This window comes from Heterodontus francisci, chromosome 4 (assembly GCF_036365525.1).
Source record: "Heterodontus francisci isolate sHetFra1 chromosome 4, sHetFra1.hap1, whole genome shotgun sequence".
NCBI lineage: Eukaryota > Metazoa > Chordata > Chondrichthyes > Heterodontiformes > Heterodontidae > Heterodontus > Heterodontus francisci.
The window spans coordinates 30,134,838-30,151,738 of NC_090374.1; the positions used below are offsets into that span (position 1 = coordinate 30,134,838).

Here is a 16,901-nt window from a genome sequence, read left to right on the forward strand (position 1 = left end):
TATAAATCCTGTCTCTTATAACCTTTTCCAACATTTTACCCACAACCGAAGTAAGGCTCACAGGTCTATAATTACCAGGGCTGTCTCTACTCCCCTTCTTGAACAAGGGGACAACATTTGCTATCCTCCAGTCTTCCGGCACTATTCCTGTCGACAATGACGACATAAAGATCAAGGACAAATGCTCTGCAATCTCCTCCCTAGCTTCCCAGAGAATCCTAGGATAAATCCCATCTGGCCCAGGGGACTTATCTATTTTCACACTTTCCAAAATTGATAACACCTCCTCCTTGTGAACCTCAATCCCATCTAGCCTAGTAGCCTGAATCTCAGTATTCTCCTCGACAACATTTTCTTTCTCTACTGTAAATACTGACGAAAAATATTCATTTAACACTTCCCCTATCTCCTCTGAATCCACACACAACTTCCCACTACTATCCTTGATTGGCCCTAATCTAACTCTAGTCATTCTTTTATTCCTGATATACCTATAGAAAGCCTTAGGGTTTTCCCTGATCCTATCCACCAATGACTTCTCGTGTCCGCTCCTTGCTCTTCTTCGCTCTCCCTTTAGATCCTTCCTGGCTAGCTTGTAGCTCTCAAGCGCCCTAACTGAGCCTTCACGTCTCATCCTAACATAAGCCGCCTTCTTCCTCTTGACAAGCGCTTCAACTTCTTTAGTAAACCACGGCTCCCTCGCTCGACAACTTCCTCCCTGCCTCACAGGTACATACTTATCAAGGACACACAGTAGCTGCTCCTTGAATAAGCTCCACATTTCGATTGTTCCCATCCCCTGCAGTTTCCTTCCCCATCCTACGCATCCTAAATCTTGCCTAATCGCATCATAATTTCCTTTCCCCCAGCTATAATTCTTGCCCTGCGGTATATACCTGTCCCTGCCCATCGCTAAGGTAAACCTAACCGAATTGTGATCACTATCACCAAAGTGCTCACCTACATCTAAATCTAACACCTGGCCGGGTTCATTTCCCAGTACCAAATCCAATGTGGCATCGCCCCTGGTTGGCCTGTCTACATACTGTGTCAGAAAACCCTCCTGCGCACACTGGACAAAAACTGACCCATCTAAAGTACTCGAACTATAGTATTTCCAGTCGATATTTGGAAAGTTAAAGTCCCCCATAACAACTACCCTGTTACTCTCGCCCCTGTCGAGAATCATCTTCGCTATCCTTTCCTCTACATCTCTGGAACTATTCGGAGGTCTATAAAAGACTCCCAACAGGGTAACCTCACCTCTCCTGTTTCTAACCTCGGCCCATACTACCTCAGTAGACGAGTCCTCAAACGTCCTTTCTGTCGCTGTAATACTCTCCTTGATTAACAATGCCACACCCCACCCCTCTTTTACCATCTTCTCTGTTCTTACTGAAACATCTAAATCCCGGAATCTGCAACATCCATTCCTGCCCCTGCTCTACCCATGTCTCCAAAATGACCACTACATCGAGATCCCAGGTACCAACCCATGCTGCAAGCTCACCCACCTTATTCCGGATGCTCCTGGCGTTGAAGTAGACACACTTTAAACCAGGTTCTTGCTTGCCAGTGCCCTCTTGCGTCCTTGTAACCATATCCCTGACCTCACTACTCTCAACATCCTGTACACTGGCACTACAATTTAGGTTCCCATTCCCCTGCTGAATTAGTTTAAACCCCCCCGAAGAGCACTAGCAAATCTCCCCCCCAGGATATTGGTACCCCTCTGGTTCAGGTGAAGACCATCCTGTTTGTAGAGGTCCCACCTACCCCAGAAAGAGCCCCAGTTATCCAGGAAACCAAAACCCTCCCTCCTGCACCATCCCTGCAGCCACGTGTTCAACTCCTCTCTCTCCCTATTCCTCGCTTCGCTATCACGTGGCACGTGGTATTTATCACTATTGTCTTGTTAGTGAGGATGAGGTGATGGCTAAGTATGCTGATAGCAATATTAATGGCTCACTGTTATTCAAAATCCACTTGGACTGTCAGTAGAAAGAATACAGGAACACGAGCCAGGATACCGGAAGACAGTGATGTAGTGGTAATGTCACTGGACTAGTAATTGGGAGGCCCAGGCTAATCCCCTGGGGACATAGGTTCAAATCCCATCAAGACAGCTGGTGAAATTTAAAATCAATTAATTAATTGAAAGCTAGTCTCAGGAATGGTGCCAGGAAACTATCTACAATTGCCATCTGGTTCATAATGCCCTTTAGGGAAGGAAATCTGCTGTCCTTACCTGGTCTGGCCTACATGTGACTCCTAACCCACAGCAATGCGGTTGACTCTTAACTGCCCTCTGAAATGGCCGAGCAGGCCACTTCGTTGTCAAGGGTAAGTAGGGATGGGCAACAAATGCTGGTCTTGCCATTGATACCAACATCCCATGAAAGAACAAAAAAAAGAGGTGACCAGTCAGCCACGAAAGCTTGTTCCACCATTTAATTAGATTATAGCTTCTCTATCTTAATTCTATTCACCAGTTTGATCCACAATCCCTTAATACCCTTACCTAACAAGAATATACTAATCTCAGTTTTGACATTTTCAAATTGATCCTGTCTTTCCGTAATATTGTTTCACTCGGAGCTTCTGCACAAATATAGCCACTCTTTAAGAAGGCTGTCAGACTGCATACATTGACAAGATTTAGCCTGAGTCTTTACTCCAGTGATGTAATGAGACAAATCCCATCGAAAATTAGTTCCTTTTTTTTTGTTGCGTTGTCACTAAGGCTGTGGATTATGCCCAACATCATAAACAACACAGAAATCAAACAAAAGGGAACCACTTCTCTTCCGTTTAGTATAAACTTGCTGTGAGGCACAGTCCATTCCACTTATATGCAAGGCTATTCTGGTAAGTTACATATGGGTAGATTTTCACGCATGTGGTACTGAATAGCAACAACAATTTACATTCATATAGCTCCTTTAACGCAATAAAAACTCACAAGGTGCTTCACAGGAGCAAAATAAAACAAAATATGGCACTGAGCCACTTAAGGAGATATTAGGTCAGATGACCAAAAGCTCGATCAAAGAGGTAGGCTTTAAGGAGTGTCTTACAGGAGGAAAGAGAAGTAGAGAGGTGGAGAGATATAGGGAGGGAATTCCATAACTTAGGGTCTGAACAACTGAAGGTGGAACGACTAAAATCAGGGATGTTTAATAGGTCAAGGTTATATGAGCGCAGATATGTTAGAGGGTTGTGGGGCTGGAGGATATTAGAGAGATAGGGAGGGGCGAGGCCCTGGAGGGGTTTGAAAACAAGGATGAGAATTTTTAAATCAAGATGGTGCTTGACTGGGAGCCAGTGTAGGTCAGCGAGCACGGGGGTGGTAGGAGAATAGGACTTGGAGCGAATTAAGACACAGGCACAATTTTGGAACACCTCAAATTTATGGAGGGTGGAATTTGGGAGACTAGCCAGGAGTGCATTGGAATAGTCAAGTCTAGAGGTAACAAAGGCGTGAATGAGGATTTCAGCAGCAGATAAGCTGAGATGGGCAGAGTCGGGTGATATTATGGGGATGGAAATAGGCAGCCTTGGTGATGGCACAAATATGAGGTCGGAAGCTCATCTCGGGGTCAAATATGAACCAAGGTTGTGAACGGTCTGTTGCCAGGAAGACGGATGGAGTCGGTAGCTAAGGAACAGAGTTTGGAGCGGAGACTAAGAACAATGGCTTCAGTCTTCCCAATATTTAACTGGAGGAAATTTGTGCTCATTCAGTACTGGATGTTGGATAAGCAGTCTGATAATGTAGCAACAGTGGAGGAGTCGAGAGAGGTGGTGTATGGTAGACCTGTGTGTCATCAGCATACATGTGAAAACTAACGCTGTGCTTTCGGATGATGTCGTCGGCGGGCAACATGTGGATGAGAACTAGGGGAGGGCCAAGGATAGATCCTTGGGGGACACCAGAGGTAACAGTACAGGAGCAGGAAGAGAAGCCATTGCAAGTGATCTTCTGGCTACAATGAGATAGATCAGAATGGAACCAGGTTAGAGCAGTCCCACCCAGCTGGACGACAGTGGAGAGGCATTGGAGGAGGTCAGCCATGTCAAAGGCTGTAGACAGGTCGAGAAGGACAAGGAGGGAAAGTTTCCCTTTGTCATAGTCACATAGGATGTCGTTTGTGACTTTGATAAGAGCTGTTTCGGTATTGTGGCAGGGGCGGAAACCTGATTGGAGGGATTCAAACATGGAGTTCCGGGAAAGATGGGGACAGATTTGGGAGTTGATAACTCAGTCAAAGACTTCAACAACAATTAAAAGTGATCAAGACAATAACGTCACAGTACTTACCTTAAATATTTTGGCGCAGGAATCCCTCAACCGTGCACTGACACTGGAAGCATGCTGAGGAAGGACTTCCAGCTGTCAGTCTAGCCTAACATGAGGTACAGGGCCATTTATGGAAAGTGCGTATGGTGCAGGTTACAGTCTAGGGCACTGGTCTCCACATTCAAATTCCCAATATGTGCTCCTGTCACATTGAAAACACTAATTCATAGAATTAATACCTATTTTAGTAGCCGGACAGCTGAACTTTTCTTATGTAAACCTGTTTCTTTGACTTGATAAAGATCTACCTGTCAATTATTTTGTTTCCCTAGCAGTGAGAATGATGAATTCATCAACTTTGTTCAGTATCAAATGTGTTCTGAGTTATTCGTCACTTACTGTACAGTGTTGGTTATAAAGTTCATGATCATGGTCTACATTGTTAACTGCAGTATTTCAAAATACTGTATATCACACGAGTTGATTTCCAAATTATGCCAGGTCATTTGAGGATTTACCATATACCCCTCCTTCTGAATCTCAAAGAGAGGTGTACAGCATTTTGCTAAATAGGATTAAGGAGGAACCCATCAAAGGACTGATCGGGCCTGATTATGTCACAGGTTCTAATCTCCCCAGCCACTCTGATGTCCATACTTCCTGCCTCACAGGTCTACGGATACAGGTATGAAAGGATGTTTATTTTTATTGTAACATATTAAGTAGTTGAAATTAACTTGCCTTTGGTGTAATGACAATTTTATTTGCACGATTTTGTCCTGATATTCAGGTGTACTAAAATTCTATATCAACAAAGTAGATCTACAAGAATTTAACTTATATAGCCCATTGACATTGAATTTCACAGAATTACATAAGATTTACTGCATAGTAATAGGAACTGGTTGTTGCCAGCTTTATGCTCCACATACATGTCTTACAGTGTAACATGCTGTGCCTTTCAACGGCCTCATACATGACATCTGAAAGTGTCACACCTTAGTGTGTCAAATCAGTAGGGTAAAGATTTGTGAATGGCCGAAATGAAGACTTGGCCTGTTAAATTGCCAATCCAAAATCCAATTGACTAAATATAAACAAAACAAAAGAAATTTGCTTCGATCAGTGAGGAATGAGCAAGCAGCAGAAGCTGAGTAATCAAATTGATTATATTTTGTTACAGCTCCAAATCTTGAAACTGACATCAAGCAGAATTTGGCAAATCAAATAGCTCCAGAAATTTAATGAAATTAGTTTGAGACATCATCTGAAACCATTTACCAACCTGAACGTTTCTATGAAGCCATTCAGAGTAAAAAAACTTATTCCGACTCACTGAGCTTCCAATAAGTTGTTGCATCTCACTGGAAAATGTTTTCTCAGAGAGGTATACTTTGTCTTTTGCAACAATAACAACTTATATTTATATAGTGCCCTTTAACGCAATAGAAAGCCCCACTTCACAGGAGCATTATAAAACAAAATATGATACCGAGCTATATAAGGAGAGATTAGGTCAGGTGACCAAAAGCCTGGTCAAAGAGATAAATTTTAAGGAGCCTCTTCAAGAAGAGGCAGAGAGATGTAGGGAGGGTATTCCGGAGCTTGGGGCCCAGGCGACTGAAAGTGCGGCACCAATGGTGCAGCAAATAATATTGGGGATGTTCAAGAGGCCAGAATTAGATGAGGGCAGATATCTCGGAGGGGTGTGGGGCTGGAAGAGATTACAGAGATGTCCATGGAGGGATTTGAAAACAAGGATGAGAATTTTTAAATCAGGATGTTGCTTGACCGGGATCCAATGTGGGTCAGCGAGCATAACGCTGATAGGGAAAAAGGACTTGATGCAAGTTAAGACAGGGACAGCAGAGTTTTGGATGACCTCAAGTTTATAGAGATGAGAATGTTGGATACCAGCCAGGAGTATATTGGAATTGTGAAGTCTAGAAGTAACAAAGGCATGAAGGAGGGTTTCAGCAACAGTTGAGCTGAGATGGGGTGAAGTTGGAAGATGTTACAGAGCTGTAAATAGACAGTCTTAGTGATGGCACGAATATGTGGTTGGAAGCTCATCCCAGGGCCAAGTATGACCAAGGTTGTGAACAGACTGGTTTGGTCTCAGATTGTTGCCAGGACATTAAACCGAGGCCCCACCTGCCTTTCAGGTGGATGTAAAAGATGTTGTGATGCTACTTCGAAGAAGAGTAGGGTGGTGTCCTGCCCAACCATTACCTAGAACTTTAGGAAAAAGGCTGGAACTCCAACTCGAGGCCAAGGCTCTTGAAAGAACGACTTGCATTTGCATGGGGCGCTTTCATGACCGCAGGATGCCCCAGAGCAGTTTACAGCCAATTTTCAAAGGGTTGTCACTATTGTAATGCAGGAAATGTGACATGCTCAAGATACGGGGTCGATCATTTAGGACTGAGATGAGAAGAAATTTGTTCATTCAAGGGACTGTGGATCTTTTGAATTAGCTACCGCAGAGGGTTGTGGATGCTGAGCGGTTCCAGCATTTCTTGTTTTTATTTTAGGTACAATAGCAGTTAGCAAGTTGTATCAGCTGTAGCTCACTCCCGCCCCTGAGGCAAAAAGTCCCACTTGACTTGAGCACATAATCTAGGCTGATCTTGAGGGAGTATCGCACAATCAGAGGTGCCATTTTTTGGATTAGACATTAAACCATATGAGACATAGGCCCCTTCTGCCTATCTGGTGGACATAAATGATCCCATCACACTACTGGAAGAAGCACAGGGAAGTTCTCCCCAGTGTCTGGATCAATATTTATCCCTCAAACAAAATTCCTAAATCAGATTATTTGGTCATAAAAACATTGCTATTTGTGAGACCCTGTTGTGAACATAAGAAATAGGATCCGGAGTAGACAATGTGGCCCCTCGAGTCTGCTCCGCCATTCAATACGATCATGGATGATCTACCTCAACGCCACCTTCCCGCCTGCTCCCCATATACCTTAATTCCATCAGACATTAAAAATCTATCGATCTCAGCCGTGAATATACTCAATGATGCAGCATTCACAACCCTCTGGTGTAGCTAATTCAAGAGGTCATGGAGCAAAGGCAAACAATATATTAATGGTGTGTTGAAAGACAAAGAAGTGACCCTTCTTCGGAACTAGCAAATATTAGAAATGTCAAAGGTTATAAGCAAGTGAGCCGAGGATGGGGCAAGAGATAACAAATGAGAAGATGTAGATTGGACAAGGCCACATAGCTGACCAAGAGGTCATGGAGCAAAGGCAAACAATATATTAATGGTGTGTTGAAAGACAAAGCATTGGTACAAATAGGGTGTTAACGAACTGAAGATTGAGCAGCAGCAAGTACAAACATGAAAAAAAAACAGTGGGTAAGCAAACTGAACAAACTACAATGAAATGAAATAAACAAAAGAAAAAAAATTGTAAAAAATGTAAAAAAGAAAAAAGAAAAAATAACTAAAAATAAAAGTAAAATGGGGGGCCCGTCATGCTCTGAAATTATTGAACTCAATGTTCAGTCTGGCAGGCTGTAGTGTGCCTAATCGGAAAATTAGATGCTGTTTCTCGAGCTTGCGTTGATTCACTGGAACACTGCAGCAAGCCCAGGATAGAGATGTGAGCATGAGAGCAGGGGGGAGTGTTGAAATGGCAAGCAACCGGAAGCTCAGGGTCCTGCTTGCGGACTGAGCGGAGGTGTTCCGCAAAGCGGTCACCCAGTCTGCGTTTGGTCTCCCCAGTGTAGAGGAGACCACATTGTGAGCAGAGAATACAGTATACTACATTGAAAGAAGTACAAGAAAATCACTGCTTCACCTGAAAGGAGTGTTTGGGGCCTGGGATAGTGAGGAGAGAGGAGGTAAATGGGCAGGTATTACACCTCCTGCGATTGCAGGGGAAGGTGCCATGGGAAGGGGACGAGGTGGTGGGGGTAATGGAGGAGTGGACCAGGGTGTCGCGGAGGGAACGATCCCTTTGGAATGCTGACAGGGGAAGGGAGGGGAAGATGCGTTTGGGTAGTGGCATCACGCTGGAGGTGGCGGAAATGGCGGAGGATGATCCTTTGGATATGGAGGCTGATGGGGTGGAAAGTGAGGACAAGGGGAAGCCTGTCACGGTTCTGGGAGGGAGGGGAAGGGGTGAGGGTAGAGGTGCGGGAAATGGGCCGGACACGGTTGAGGGCCCTGTCAACCACAGTGGTGGGGGAGTCCTCGGTTGAGGAAAAAGGAGGTCATTGTACCTAACCTGTTTGCTGCCTGCTCTGTATCCTTCTCGGCCCACCTGCGTGCTGCCCTGTGCTGAATGCTTCGCAGCCTGCCAGCTCAGTCAGTCATCTGCCCTGATTGCTTCCCAGACCTTCTGCTCAACCCAAGTTACTCCTGTCTCCTTGACCCCCGTGCTTACACGCTCACTGTCCTACTCCAAATGATTCCTGATTCCCTCACTCTGTTGGTTGCTTCCTGCCCAACTGAGACGTGAAAGAGGAGAATGATGGACAGTGAGGAAAATGTGAGAAAGAGATCAGCAGGATCATGACGTGTCAGTGAGAAAGAGAGAGACAGCAGTACAAGAGAATGAAAGGTAAAGGAGGAGAGAGATGGAATTGGCAAAGAAAGAAACAATTTGCATTTATATAGTGCCTTTTATGACATCAGCATGTTCCTGAGTGCTTCACAGCTCCTTGAAGTGTGGTAACTGTTGTAATGCAGGGAAATACATACATCAACTTGCACACAGCAAGACATTAAATGACCAAATAAATTGTTTAGTAGTGTTGGTTGAAGAATACATGTTCGCCAGGAGAAAGAAGAGGAGCAAAAACTAAAGTGAAGGAGAGGAGGGAAGTGGAGGACAAAGAGCTGAAGAGAAACCGAAGTGAAGAAAGAGGATTGCATACCACTTGCATTCCTCATCTTGATAATGACCGATTTCATAGAATTGTAGAAGACTGAACTATCTCAACTTAACACATCGGGTGTAGCTGTTTGTTATGAGGGGGCAAAAAAGGGGGGGGGCTGAAGACTTCATATGCAGATCTCCGTCCCATTTGTGTTAGCCATGTATTTCTTTTGAAATCCTCAGCATATGCAAGATTCAAATCTCTGCCCCCACCAGCACTAACTGTCAGCTAGTAATTCCATCTGCCATAAACCCAAATTATTGGAAAAGTAAGTTCACGGTTGAATCAGGAATCATGAGGGTTGGTGTAGTGCGTGGTGGGGTGGGTGGGTGATGATGAATAGAGTAAAATCCATCACCATGTGTCATGGTCAAGTGCCAAAATAACCCCTTTAAGAGTTTAAAACAGTTGAAGAAAAAAGATCTTGGTTTTTGAGGATTGTCTGATTACATACAGGCGGATGGCGGCGGACCCTTCATCTCAATATGTAAATAAAGAATAACGATATGTAAATGTACTTACCTGCAGGCAACGGCTGTGCCATGCTGATTTTACTGCGGCCATTCGGCCTTTGCCCGCCTTTGGAACTGCATACAGAGTTCAGAGGCGAGAACCTGGTGGGGAGGGAGGAGGAATAAAATTTTCAGGGCGGGAGGGGTGGGAGAGCGGGGAAAACAAATTTAACTGGTTGTGTGAATGGTGGGAAAGGGTTAGAGGCCAAATGTTAGAAGTTTGGGGGGGGGAACATTCAGTTAGGGAATAAAGTGTCAATTAAATGACCATTTGGGGGGGGAGGGGTGTTGGGGAAGGGCCTCCACATCTTTATTAATTGTTAATAAAAAAAAACTTCAATTTATGTATTTATAGCTTTCAATAAGGTCCCGCATAAGAGATTAGCATGCAAGTTTAAAGCACATGGGATTGGGGGTATGGTACTGACATGGATAGAGAACTGGTTGACAGACAGGAAACAAAGAGTAGGAATAAACGGGTCTTTTTCCGAGTGGCAGGCAGTGACTAGTGGAGTACCGCAGGGATCAGTGCGAGGACCCCAGCTATTCACAGTATATATTAATGGTATAGATAAGGGAATTAAATGTTATATATCCAAGTTTGCAGGTGACACAAAGCTGGGTGGGAGTGTGAGCTGTGAGGAGGATACAGAGAAGCTCCAGTGTGATTTGGCCAGGTTGAGTGAGTGAGCAAATACATGGCATACATACCAATACAAATACATAGATGCAGTATAATGTGGATAAATGTGAGGTTATCCACTTTGGTGGAAAAAACAGAAAGGCAGATTATTATCTGAATGGCAATAGATTGGGAAAGGGGGAGGTGCAGCGCAACCTGGGTGTCCTTGTGCACCAGTCGCTGAAAGTAAGCATGCAGGTGCAGCAGGTAGTTAAAAAGGCAAATAATAGGTTAGCCTTCATAGCCGAGAGGATTCGAGTACAGGAGCAAGGCTGTCTTGCTGCAATTATACAGGGCCTTGGTGAGGCCACACCTGGAATATTTTGTGCAGTTCTGGTCTCTTTATCTGATGAAGGATGTTCTTGCTATGGAGGGAGTGCAGCGAAGGTTCACCAGACTGATTCCTGGGATGGCAGGACTGACGTATGAAGAGAGATTGGGTCGATTAGGCTTGTATTCGCTATGGTTTAGAAGAATGAGAGGGGATCTCATAGAAACCTACAAAATTCTAACAAGACTGGACAGACTAGAGGCAGGAAGGATGCTCCCGATGGCAGGAGAGTCCAGGACGAGGGGTCACAGTCTAAGGATATGGGGTAAGCCATTTAGCACTGAGCTGAGGAGGGATTTCTTCACCCAGAGAGTGGTGAAACTGTGGAATTCTCTACCACGGAAAGCAGTTGAGGCCAAATCATTAAATATATTTAAAGTTAGATATAGTTCTTAGGGCGAAAGGAATCAAAGAATACAGGGAGAAAGCAGGAACAGGGTACTGAGTTTGGACGATCAGCTATGACTGGACCTGGTGTTGGGGAATGAGCCCGGCCAGGTGGTTGAAGTTTCAGTAGGGGACTACTTTGGGAATAGTGATCACAATTCCGTAAGTTTTAGAATACTCATGGACAAAGACGAGAGTGGTCCTAAAGGAAGAGTGCTAAATTGGGGGAAGGCCAACTATACCAAAATTCGGCAAAAGCTGGGGAATGTAGATTGGGAGCAGCTGTTTGAAGATAAATCCACATTTGATATGTGGGAGGCTTTGAAAGAGAGGTTGATTAGCGTGCAGGAGAGACATGTTCCTGTGAAAATGAGGGATAGAAATGGCAAGATTAGGGAACCATGGATGACAGGTGAAATTATGAAACTAGCTAAGAGGAAAAAGGAAGCATACATAAGGTCTAGGAGGCTGAAGAAAGACGAAGCTTTGGAATAATATCGGGAATGGAGGACCAATCTGAAACGAGGAATTAAGAGGGCTAAAAGGGGTCATGAAGTATCTTTAGCAAACAGGGTTAAGGAAAATTCCAAAGCCTTTTATTCATATATAAGGAGCAAGAGGGTAACTAAAGAAAGGATTGGCCCACTCAAGGACAAAGGAGGAAAATTATGCGTGGAGTCAGAGAAAATGGGTGAGATTCTAAACGAGTACTTTGCATCGGTATTCACCGAGGAGAGGGACATGACGGATGTTGAGGTTAGGGATAGATGTTTGATTACTCTAGGTCAAGTCGGCATAAGGAGGGAGGAAGTGTTGGGTATTCTAAAAGGCATTAAGGTGGACAAGTCCCCAGGTCCGGATCGGATCTATCCCAGGTTACTGAGGGAAGCGAGAGAGGAAATAGCTGGGGCCTTAACAGATATCTTTGCAGCATCCTTAAACACGGGTGAGGTCCTGGATGACTGGAGAATTGCTAATGTTGTCCCCTTGTTTAAGAAGGGTAGCAGGAATAATCCAGGTAATTATAGACCGGTGAGCCTGACGTCAGTGGTAGGGAAGCTGCTGGAGAAGATACTGAGGGATAGGATCTATTCCCATTTGGAAGAAAATGGGCTTATCAGTGATAGGCAACATGGTTTTGTGCAGGGAAGGTCATGTCTTACCAACTTAATAGAATTCTTTGAGGAAGTGACAAAGTTGATTGATGAGGGAAGGGCTGTAGATGTCATATACATGGACTTCAGTAAGGCGTTTGATAAGGTTCCCCATGGTACGTTGATGGAGAAAGTGAAGTCGCATGGGGTCCAGGGTGTACTAGCTAGATGGATAAAGAACTGGCTGGGCAACAGGAGACAGAGAGTAGCAGTGGAAGGGAGTTTCTCAAAATGGAGACGTGTGACCAGTGGTGTTCCACAGGGATCCGTGCTGGGACCACTGTTGTTTGTGATATACATAAATGATTTGGAGGAAAGTATAGGTGGTCTGATTAGCAAGTTTGCAGACGACACTAAGATTGGTGGAGTAGCAGATAGTGAAGGGGACTGTCAGAGAATACAGCAGAATATAGATAGATTGGAGAGTTGGGCAGAGAAATGGCAGATGGAGTTCAATCAGGGCAAATGCGAGGTGATGCATTTTGGAAGATCCAATTCAAGAGTGAACTATACAATAAATGGAAAATTCCTGGGGAAAATTGATGTCCAGAGAGATTTGGGTGTTCAGGTGCATTGTTCCCTGAAGGTGGCAACGCAGGTCAATAGAGTGGTCAAGAAGGCATACGGCATGCTTTCCTTCATCGGACGGGGTATTGAGTACAAGAGTTGGCAGGTCATGTTACAGTTGTATAAGACTTTGGTTCGGCCACATTTGGAATACTGCGTGCAGTTCTGGTCGCCACATTACCAAAAGGATGTAGATGCTTTGGAGAGGGTGCAGAGGAGGTTCACCAGGATGTTGCCTGGTATGGAGGGCACTAGCTATGAAGAGAGGTTGAGCAGATTAGGATTATTTTCATTAGAAAGATGGAGGTTGAGGGGGGACCTGATTGAGGTGTACAAAATCATGAGAGGTATAGACAGGGTGGATAGCAAGAAGCTTTTTCCCAGAGTGGGGGATTCAATTACTAGGGGTCACGAGTTCAAAGTGAGAGGGGAAAAGTTTAGGGGGGATATGCGTGGAAAGTTCTTTACGCAGAGGGTGGTGGGTGCCTGGAATGCGTTGCCAGCGGAGGTGGTAGACACGGGCACGATAGCGTCTTTTAAGATGTATCTGGACAGATACATGAATGGGCAGGAAGTAAAGAGATACAGACCATTAGAAAATAGGCGACAGGTTTAGATAGAGGATCTGGATCGGCGCAGGCTTGGGGGGCCGCAGGACCTTTTTCTGTGCTGTATAACTCTGTGACTCTATGGGCTTAAAACCCTTTAAAAATGGCGTCGGCGCCCGCGCAGTGACGCCGGATGACATTGCTGAGGACGCGGCAGCCGCCCCCTACACATCATTGGGGGGTGGCTGCTCCGCGCCCTCCATTTAAATGAGCCCCTGCGCGTTATATCATGGGGGCTCCTTGGCAGCACTTCTGGGTGGGAAGCCCGCCGAGCTCAAAGCACACCTCCGCGTAGCGCTAATAAAATGCAGGCCACAGGTTCAAATCCCGCCACAGCAGCTGGTGGAATTTAAATTCAGTCAATAAAAAATCCGGAATTGAAAGCTAGTCTCAGTAATAGTGCCATGAAACTATCAGCAGTTGTCGTAAAAACTCATCTGGTTCACTAATGCCCTTTAGGGAAGGAAATCTGCTGTCCTTACCTGGTCTGGCCTACATGTGACTCCAGACCCACAGCAATGTGGTTGACTCTTAACTTCCTTCTGAAATGGCCTAGCAAGCCACTCAATTGTGAAAGGCAATTAGGGATGGGCAACAAATGCTGGCCTTGCCAGTGATGCCCACATCCCATGAAAGAATAATTACTTTTGTGTCGTTCAGCTTCATAAGTTATATATGCCTTGGATGTGGTCAAAACAGTGGAAGTATCCTATATAAACTACACCCATGGACTGCCTTTTAGGGTAAGGTGTTAGTCACATAAAAATATGGTCATGATACGCACAACATATCTCATAGCACAACAAAAAAAAACAGATTTAGCACTTAGTAAATTTTACCGCCTCATGCAATGTCGACGCCTCAAAATATTTCTTCATCTGCCGAAAAAAATGATCCAATTCTGAAAATGTTTGCAAATAATTTATCATCAACAGTCAGCTAAATAAAATATGCATGGTGATTACTGCCACAAAGCTCACAAAGTAAACCAGAAAGCACGAAGTCTCACTTGCAAATATAATATTCAATAGTTTAATCAGCCATTAACAGTCAATATTTGGATGTTACCTACAGCTGTTGGTCAAACCAGTCAATGATAAAAGCTAAAATGGTAGAATAATTGTATCATTTAGATTTTATAAAGTACATTTTGAAAGGTTATCATCATGTGCTACTTAGCACTATGCACATGCTTCAAAATAAAAAAAAAATCAATAAAGTGAACATTTTAAAACTATGAGCACAGTGAATGCTGTTACATCAGCATAATTATTGAATTATGGTGAATCTTTTAATCGTTTTTATTTTAATTTTTCTTTTAGGGCCCAGTATATTTCCTTGAGGATGGAAAGTCAGCGATATCTCTTAACGATGCATTAATGTGGGCAAAGGTCAACCCATTTTCCCCTTTAGGAACGGGAATACGTCTGAATCCATTCTGATAGGAATATTATTATAAAGATGACATTTTTTTGGTACTTTTATATTGTTGACTATTGTTAAGGTTGGTGGTGTACTGACCTCAGTGGATGAATGACGGGGGTATGGCATCACACAGTAACACTGTATACTTTACAATGCATTCGTTGCAATAGCACAATGTCTCTGACAAGGAACTGCCCATCCCTTGACCGGTTTTCCAAAGTTCAGTGCTAGATAATTGATGCATAGCCCTGCTGACAAAATAAATTCTTTCTGGTGCCAGGAAAGGATTTTTCTTTTAGATACCAAAATGGAGAGGAGTTGTGGTTTCCATAGTAACTAGAAACTTGACATGCCTCATATCGCAGCAAACAAAATCCAGAATTAGTACTTTGTACGTTTTATCACCTCTTGCAATGTCAACGCCTCAGAATATTTCTTCGTCTGCCGAAAGTAATGACCCAGTTCCGAAAATGTTTGCAAATATTTTATCATCCAGTAGTCGGCTAAATAAAAGATGCATGGCGATTACTGCCACAAAGTTCACAAAATAAACTAGAAAAACACTAAGACTCATTTGCAAATTTAATATTCAATAGTTTAATCAGCCATTAACAATCAATATTTGGATGCTACTTACAGCTGTTGGTCAACCAGTTAATGATAAAAGCTAAAACGGTAGAATAATTGTATCATTTAGATTTTATAAAGTAAATTTTGAAAGGTTATGATCATGTGCTACTTAGCACTATGTGCATACTTCAAAACTAAAGAAAGCTTTATTAACATAATGGACTTTTTAAAACTATGAGCACAGTAAATGCTTTTAGATCAACATAATTACTGAATAATGGTGAATTGATTTGCATAACTGTGGAAAGTGTAATACGTTTTTCGTTAAAACCACCAGATCAACCCATTGCCAAATACCTCTTCAATCCTTAAGTTTACATCTGCAGATTTTTTTTTTAAATAAGTGCAAAGCACAGTTCAAGTCGGGGAAGTAGTGCACTGCTGCCTCTTGGTAAAGTGCTGTGATTTTGGAGTTGTATCGCAGTGATTCTCTTTATGAAGACCTGAACCGTCTGTGTCTCCTGGTATGATTTTGTTTGTCATTTCAAGTGCGCTAAGTACATTATAGAAGCCGTGCCTTAATCTAGGTGAGATACATCCAATTCCTTCTTTCAAATTCCTTTTTTGCAGAGTTGCATTTGATCTTCCCTACAGTTCTGAGTAAAATTGACTGATTATAACCCTCAAAATTGAATTTAGTGAGTAATTAGAGGAAGTGCAATGTTGTTTTCTTCAGGCAAGGGGTGATTCCACAATGGGTGTCTCAGACGTGTACTCCCATCATCTTTCATCCATTGAAATGGAACTTCAGGGGCATCTCACCTGAAGTACGGACCCTCTCGAACACCACTTCACTGTGATCTTTGGATTGTGGAATCACCTCATCAGTTTGCCGGCATTTTGGCGACTTATCAGCCATGAAATTACACCATGGGTATTAATGTATACACGCTTCTGCCATTCATCTGAAATTACTCTCCCCACTATGGAGTAAAGGAACAAAGGGGCCTAGGGATACAGGTTCGCAAATCATTAAAAATAGCAACATAACTTAACATGGCCATAATAAATTCAACAAAGCACTGGAGTTCATTTCTAGGGGAATAGAATTAAACAGCGTAGTACTCATGTTAAACCTCTATAGAATCTTGGTTAGACCACATTTAGAACACTGCTTACAGTTCTGGTCTCTATAATACAAAGAGGATATAAAGGTTTTATGATATATGAAGGTGCAAGAAAGATTTACAGGGATGATACCAGAACTGAGAGGTTATAACTATCAGGAAAGATTGAGCAGTCTGGGATTCTTTTCTCCAGAAAAGAAACGGCTGAGGGGAGACCTAATCGGGGTTTTTAAAATTATGAAAGGAGTAGACGTAGGGAAAATGTTTCCACTTGTGGGAAGTCCACAACTAGAGGTCATACATCTAAGATAGTCACTTAATAAATACATTAGTG

General features: G+C 43.4%; 2 protein-coding genes across 9 annotated transcripts in view; one reads left to right on the top strand and one right to left on the bottom strand.

Moving 5' to 3' along the window:
• wdr17 (WD repeat domain 17) overlaps nt 1-15,694 on the top strand; it is a 162,394-nt gene extending 146,700 nt beyond the window's left edge. The window contains exons 28-29 of one of the 3 annotated variants that reach the window (XM_068029317.1): nt 4,802-4,985; nt 14,768-15,694. In XM_068029317.1, the coding sequence (XP_067885418.1) occupies nt 4,802-4,985; nt 14,768-14,887 (304 nt within the window). In that variant the 3' untranslated portion in view covers nt 14,888-15,694. Of the gene's footprint in view, nt 1-4,801; nt 4,987-14,767 lie in introns of those variants that run through there. The other 2 variants (XM_068029318.1, XM_068029320.1) reach the window with 2 other exon arrangements.
• Nucleotides 1-16,901, bottom strand: part of LOC137368952 (uncharacterized) — a 31,927-nt gene that overhangs the window by 10,640 nt on the left and 4,386 nt on the right. For 3 of the 6 annotated variants that reach the window (XR_010974840.1, XR_010974841.1, XR_010974842.1), the window contains exon 2: nt 14,464-15,373. The exons of the other annotated variants lie outside the window; for them this stretch is intronic. The gene's annotated coding sequence lies outside the window, so the exon portion shown is untranslated. Of the gene's footprint in view, nt 1-14,463; nt 15,374-16,901 lie in introns of those variants that run through there. 6 annotated transcript variants of the gene reach the window in all.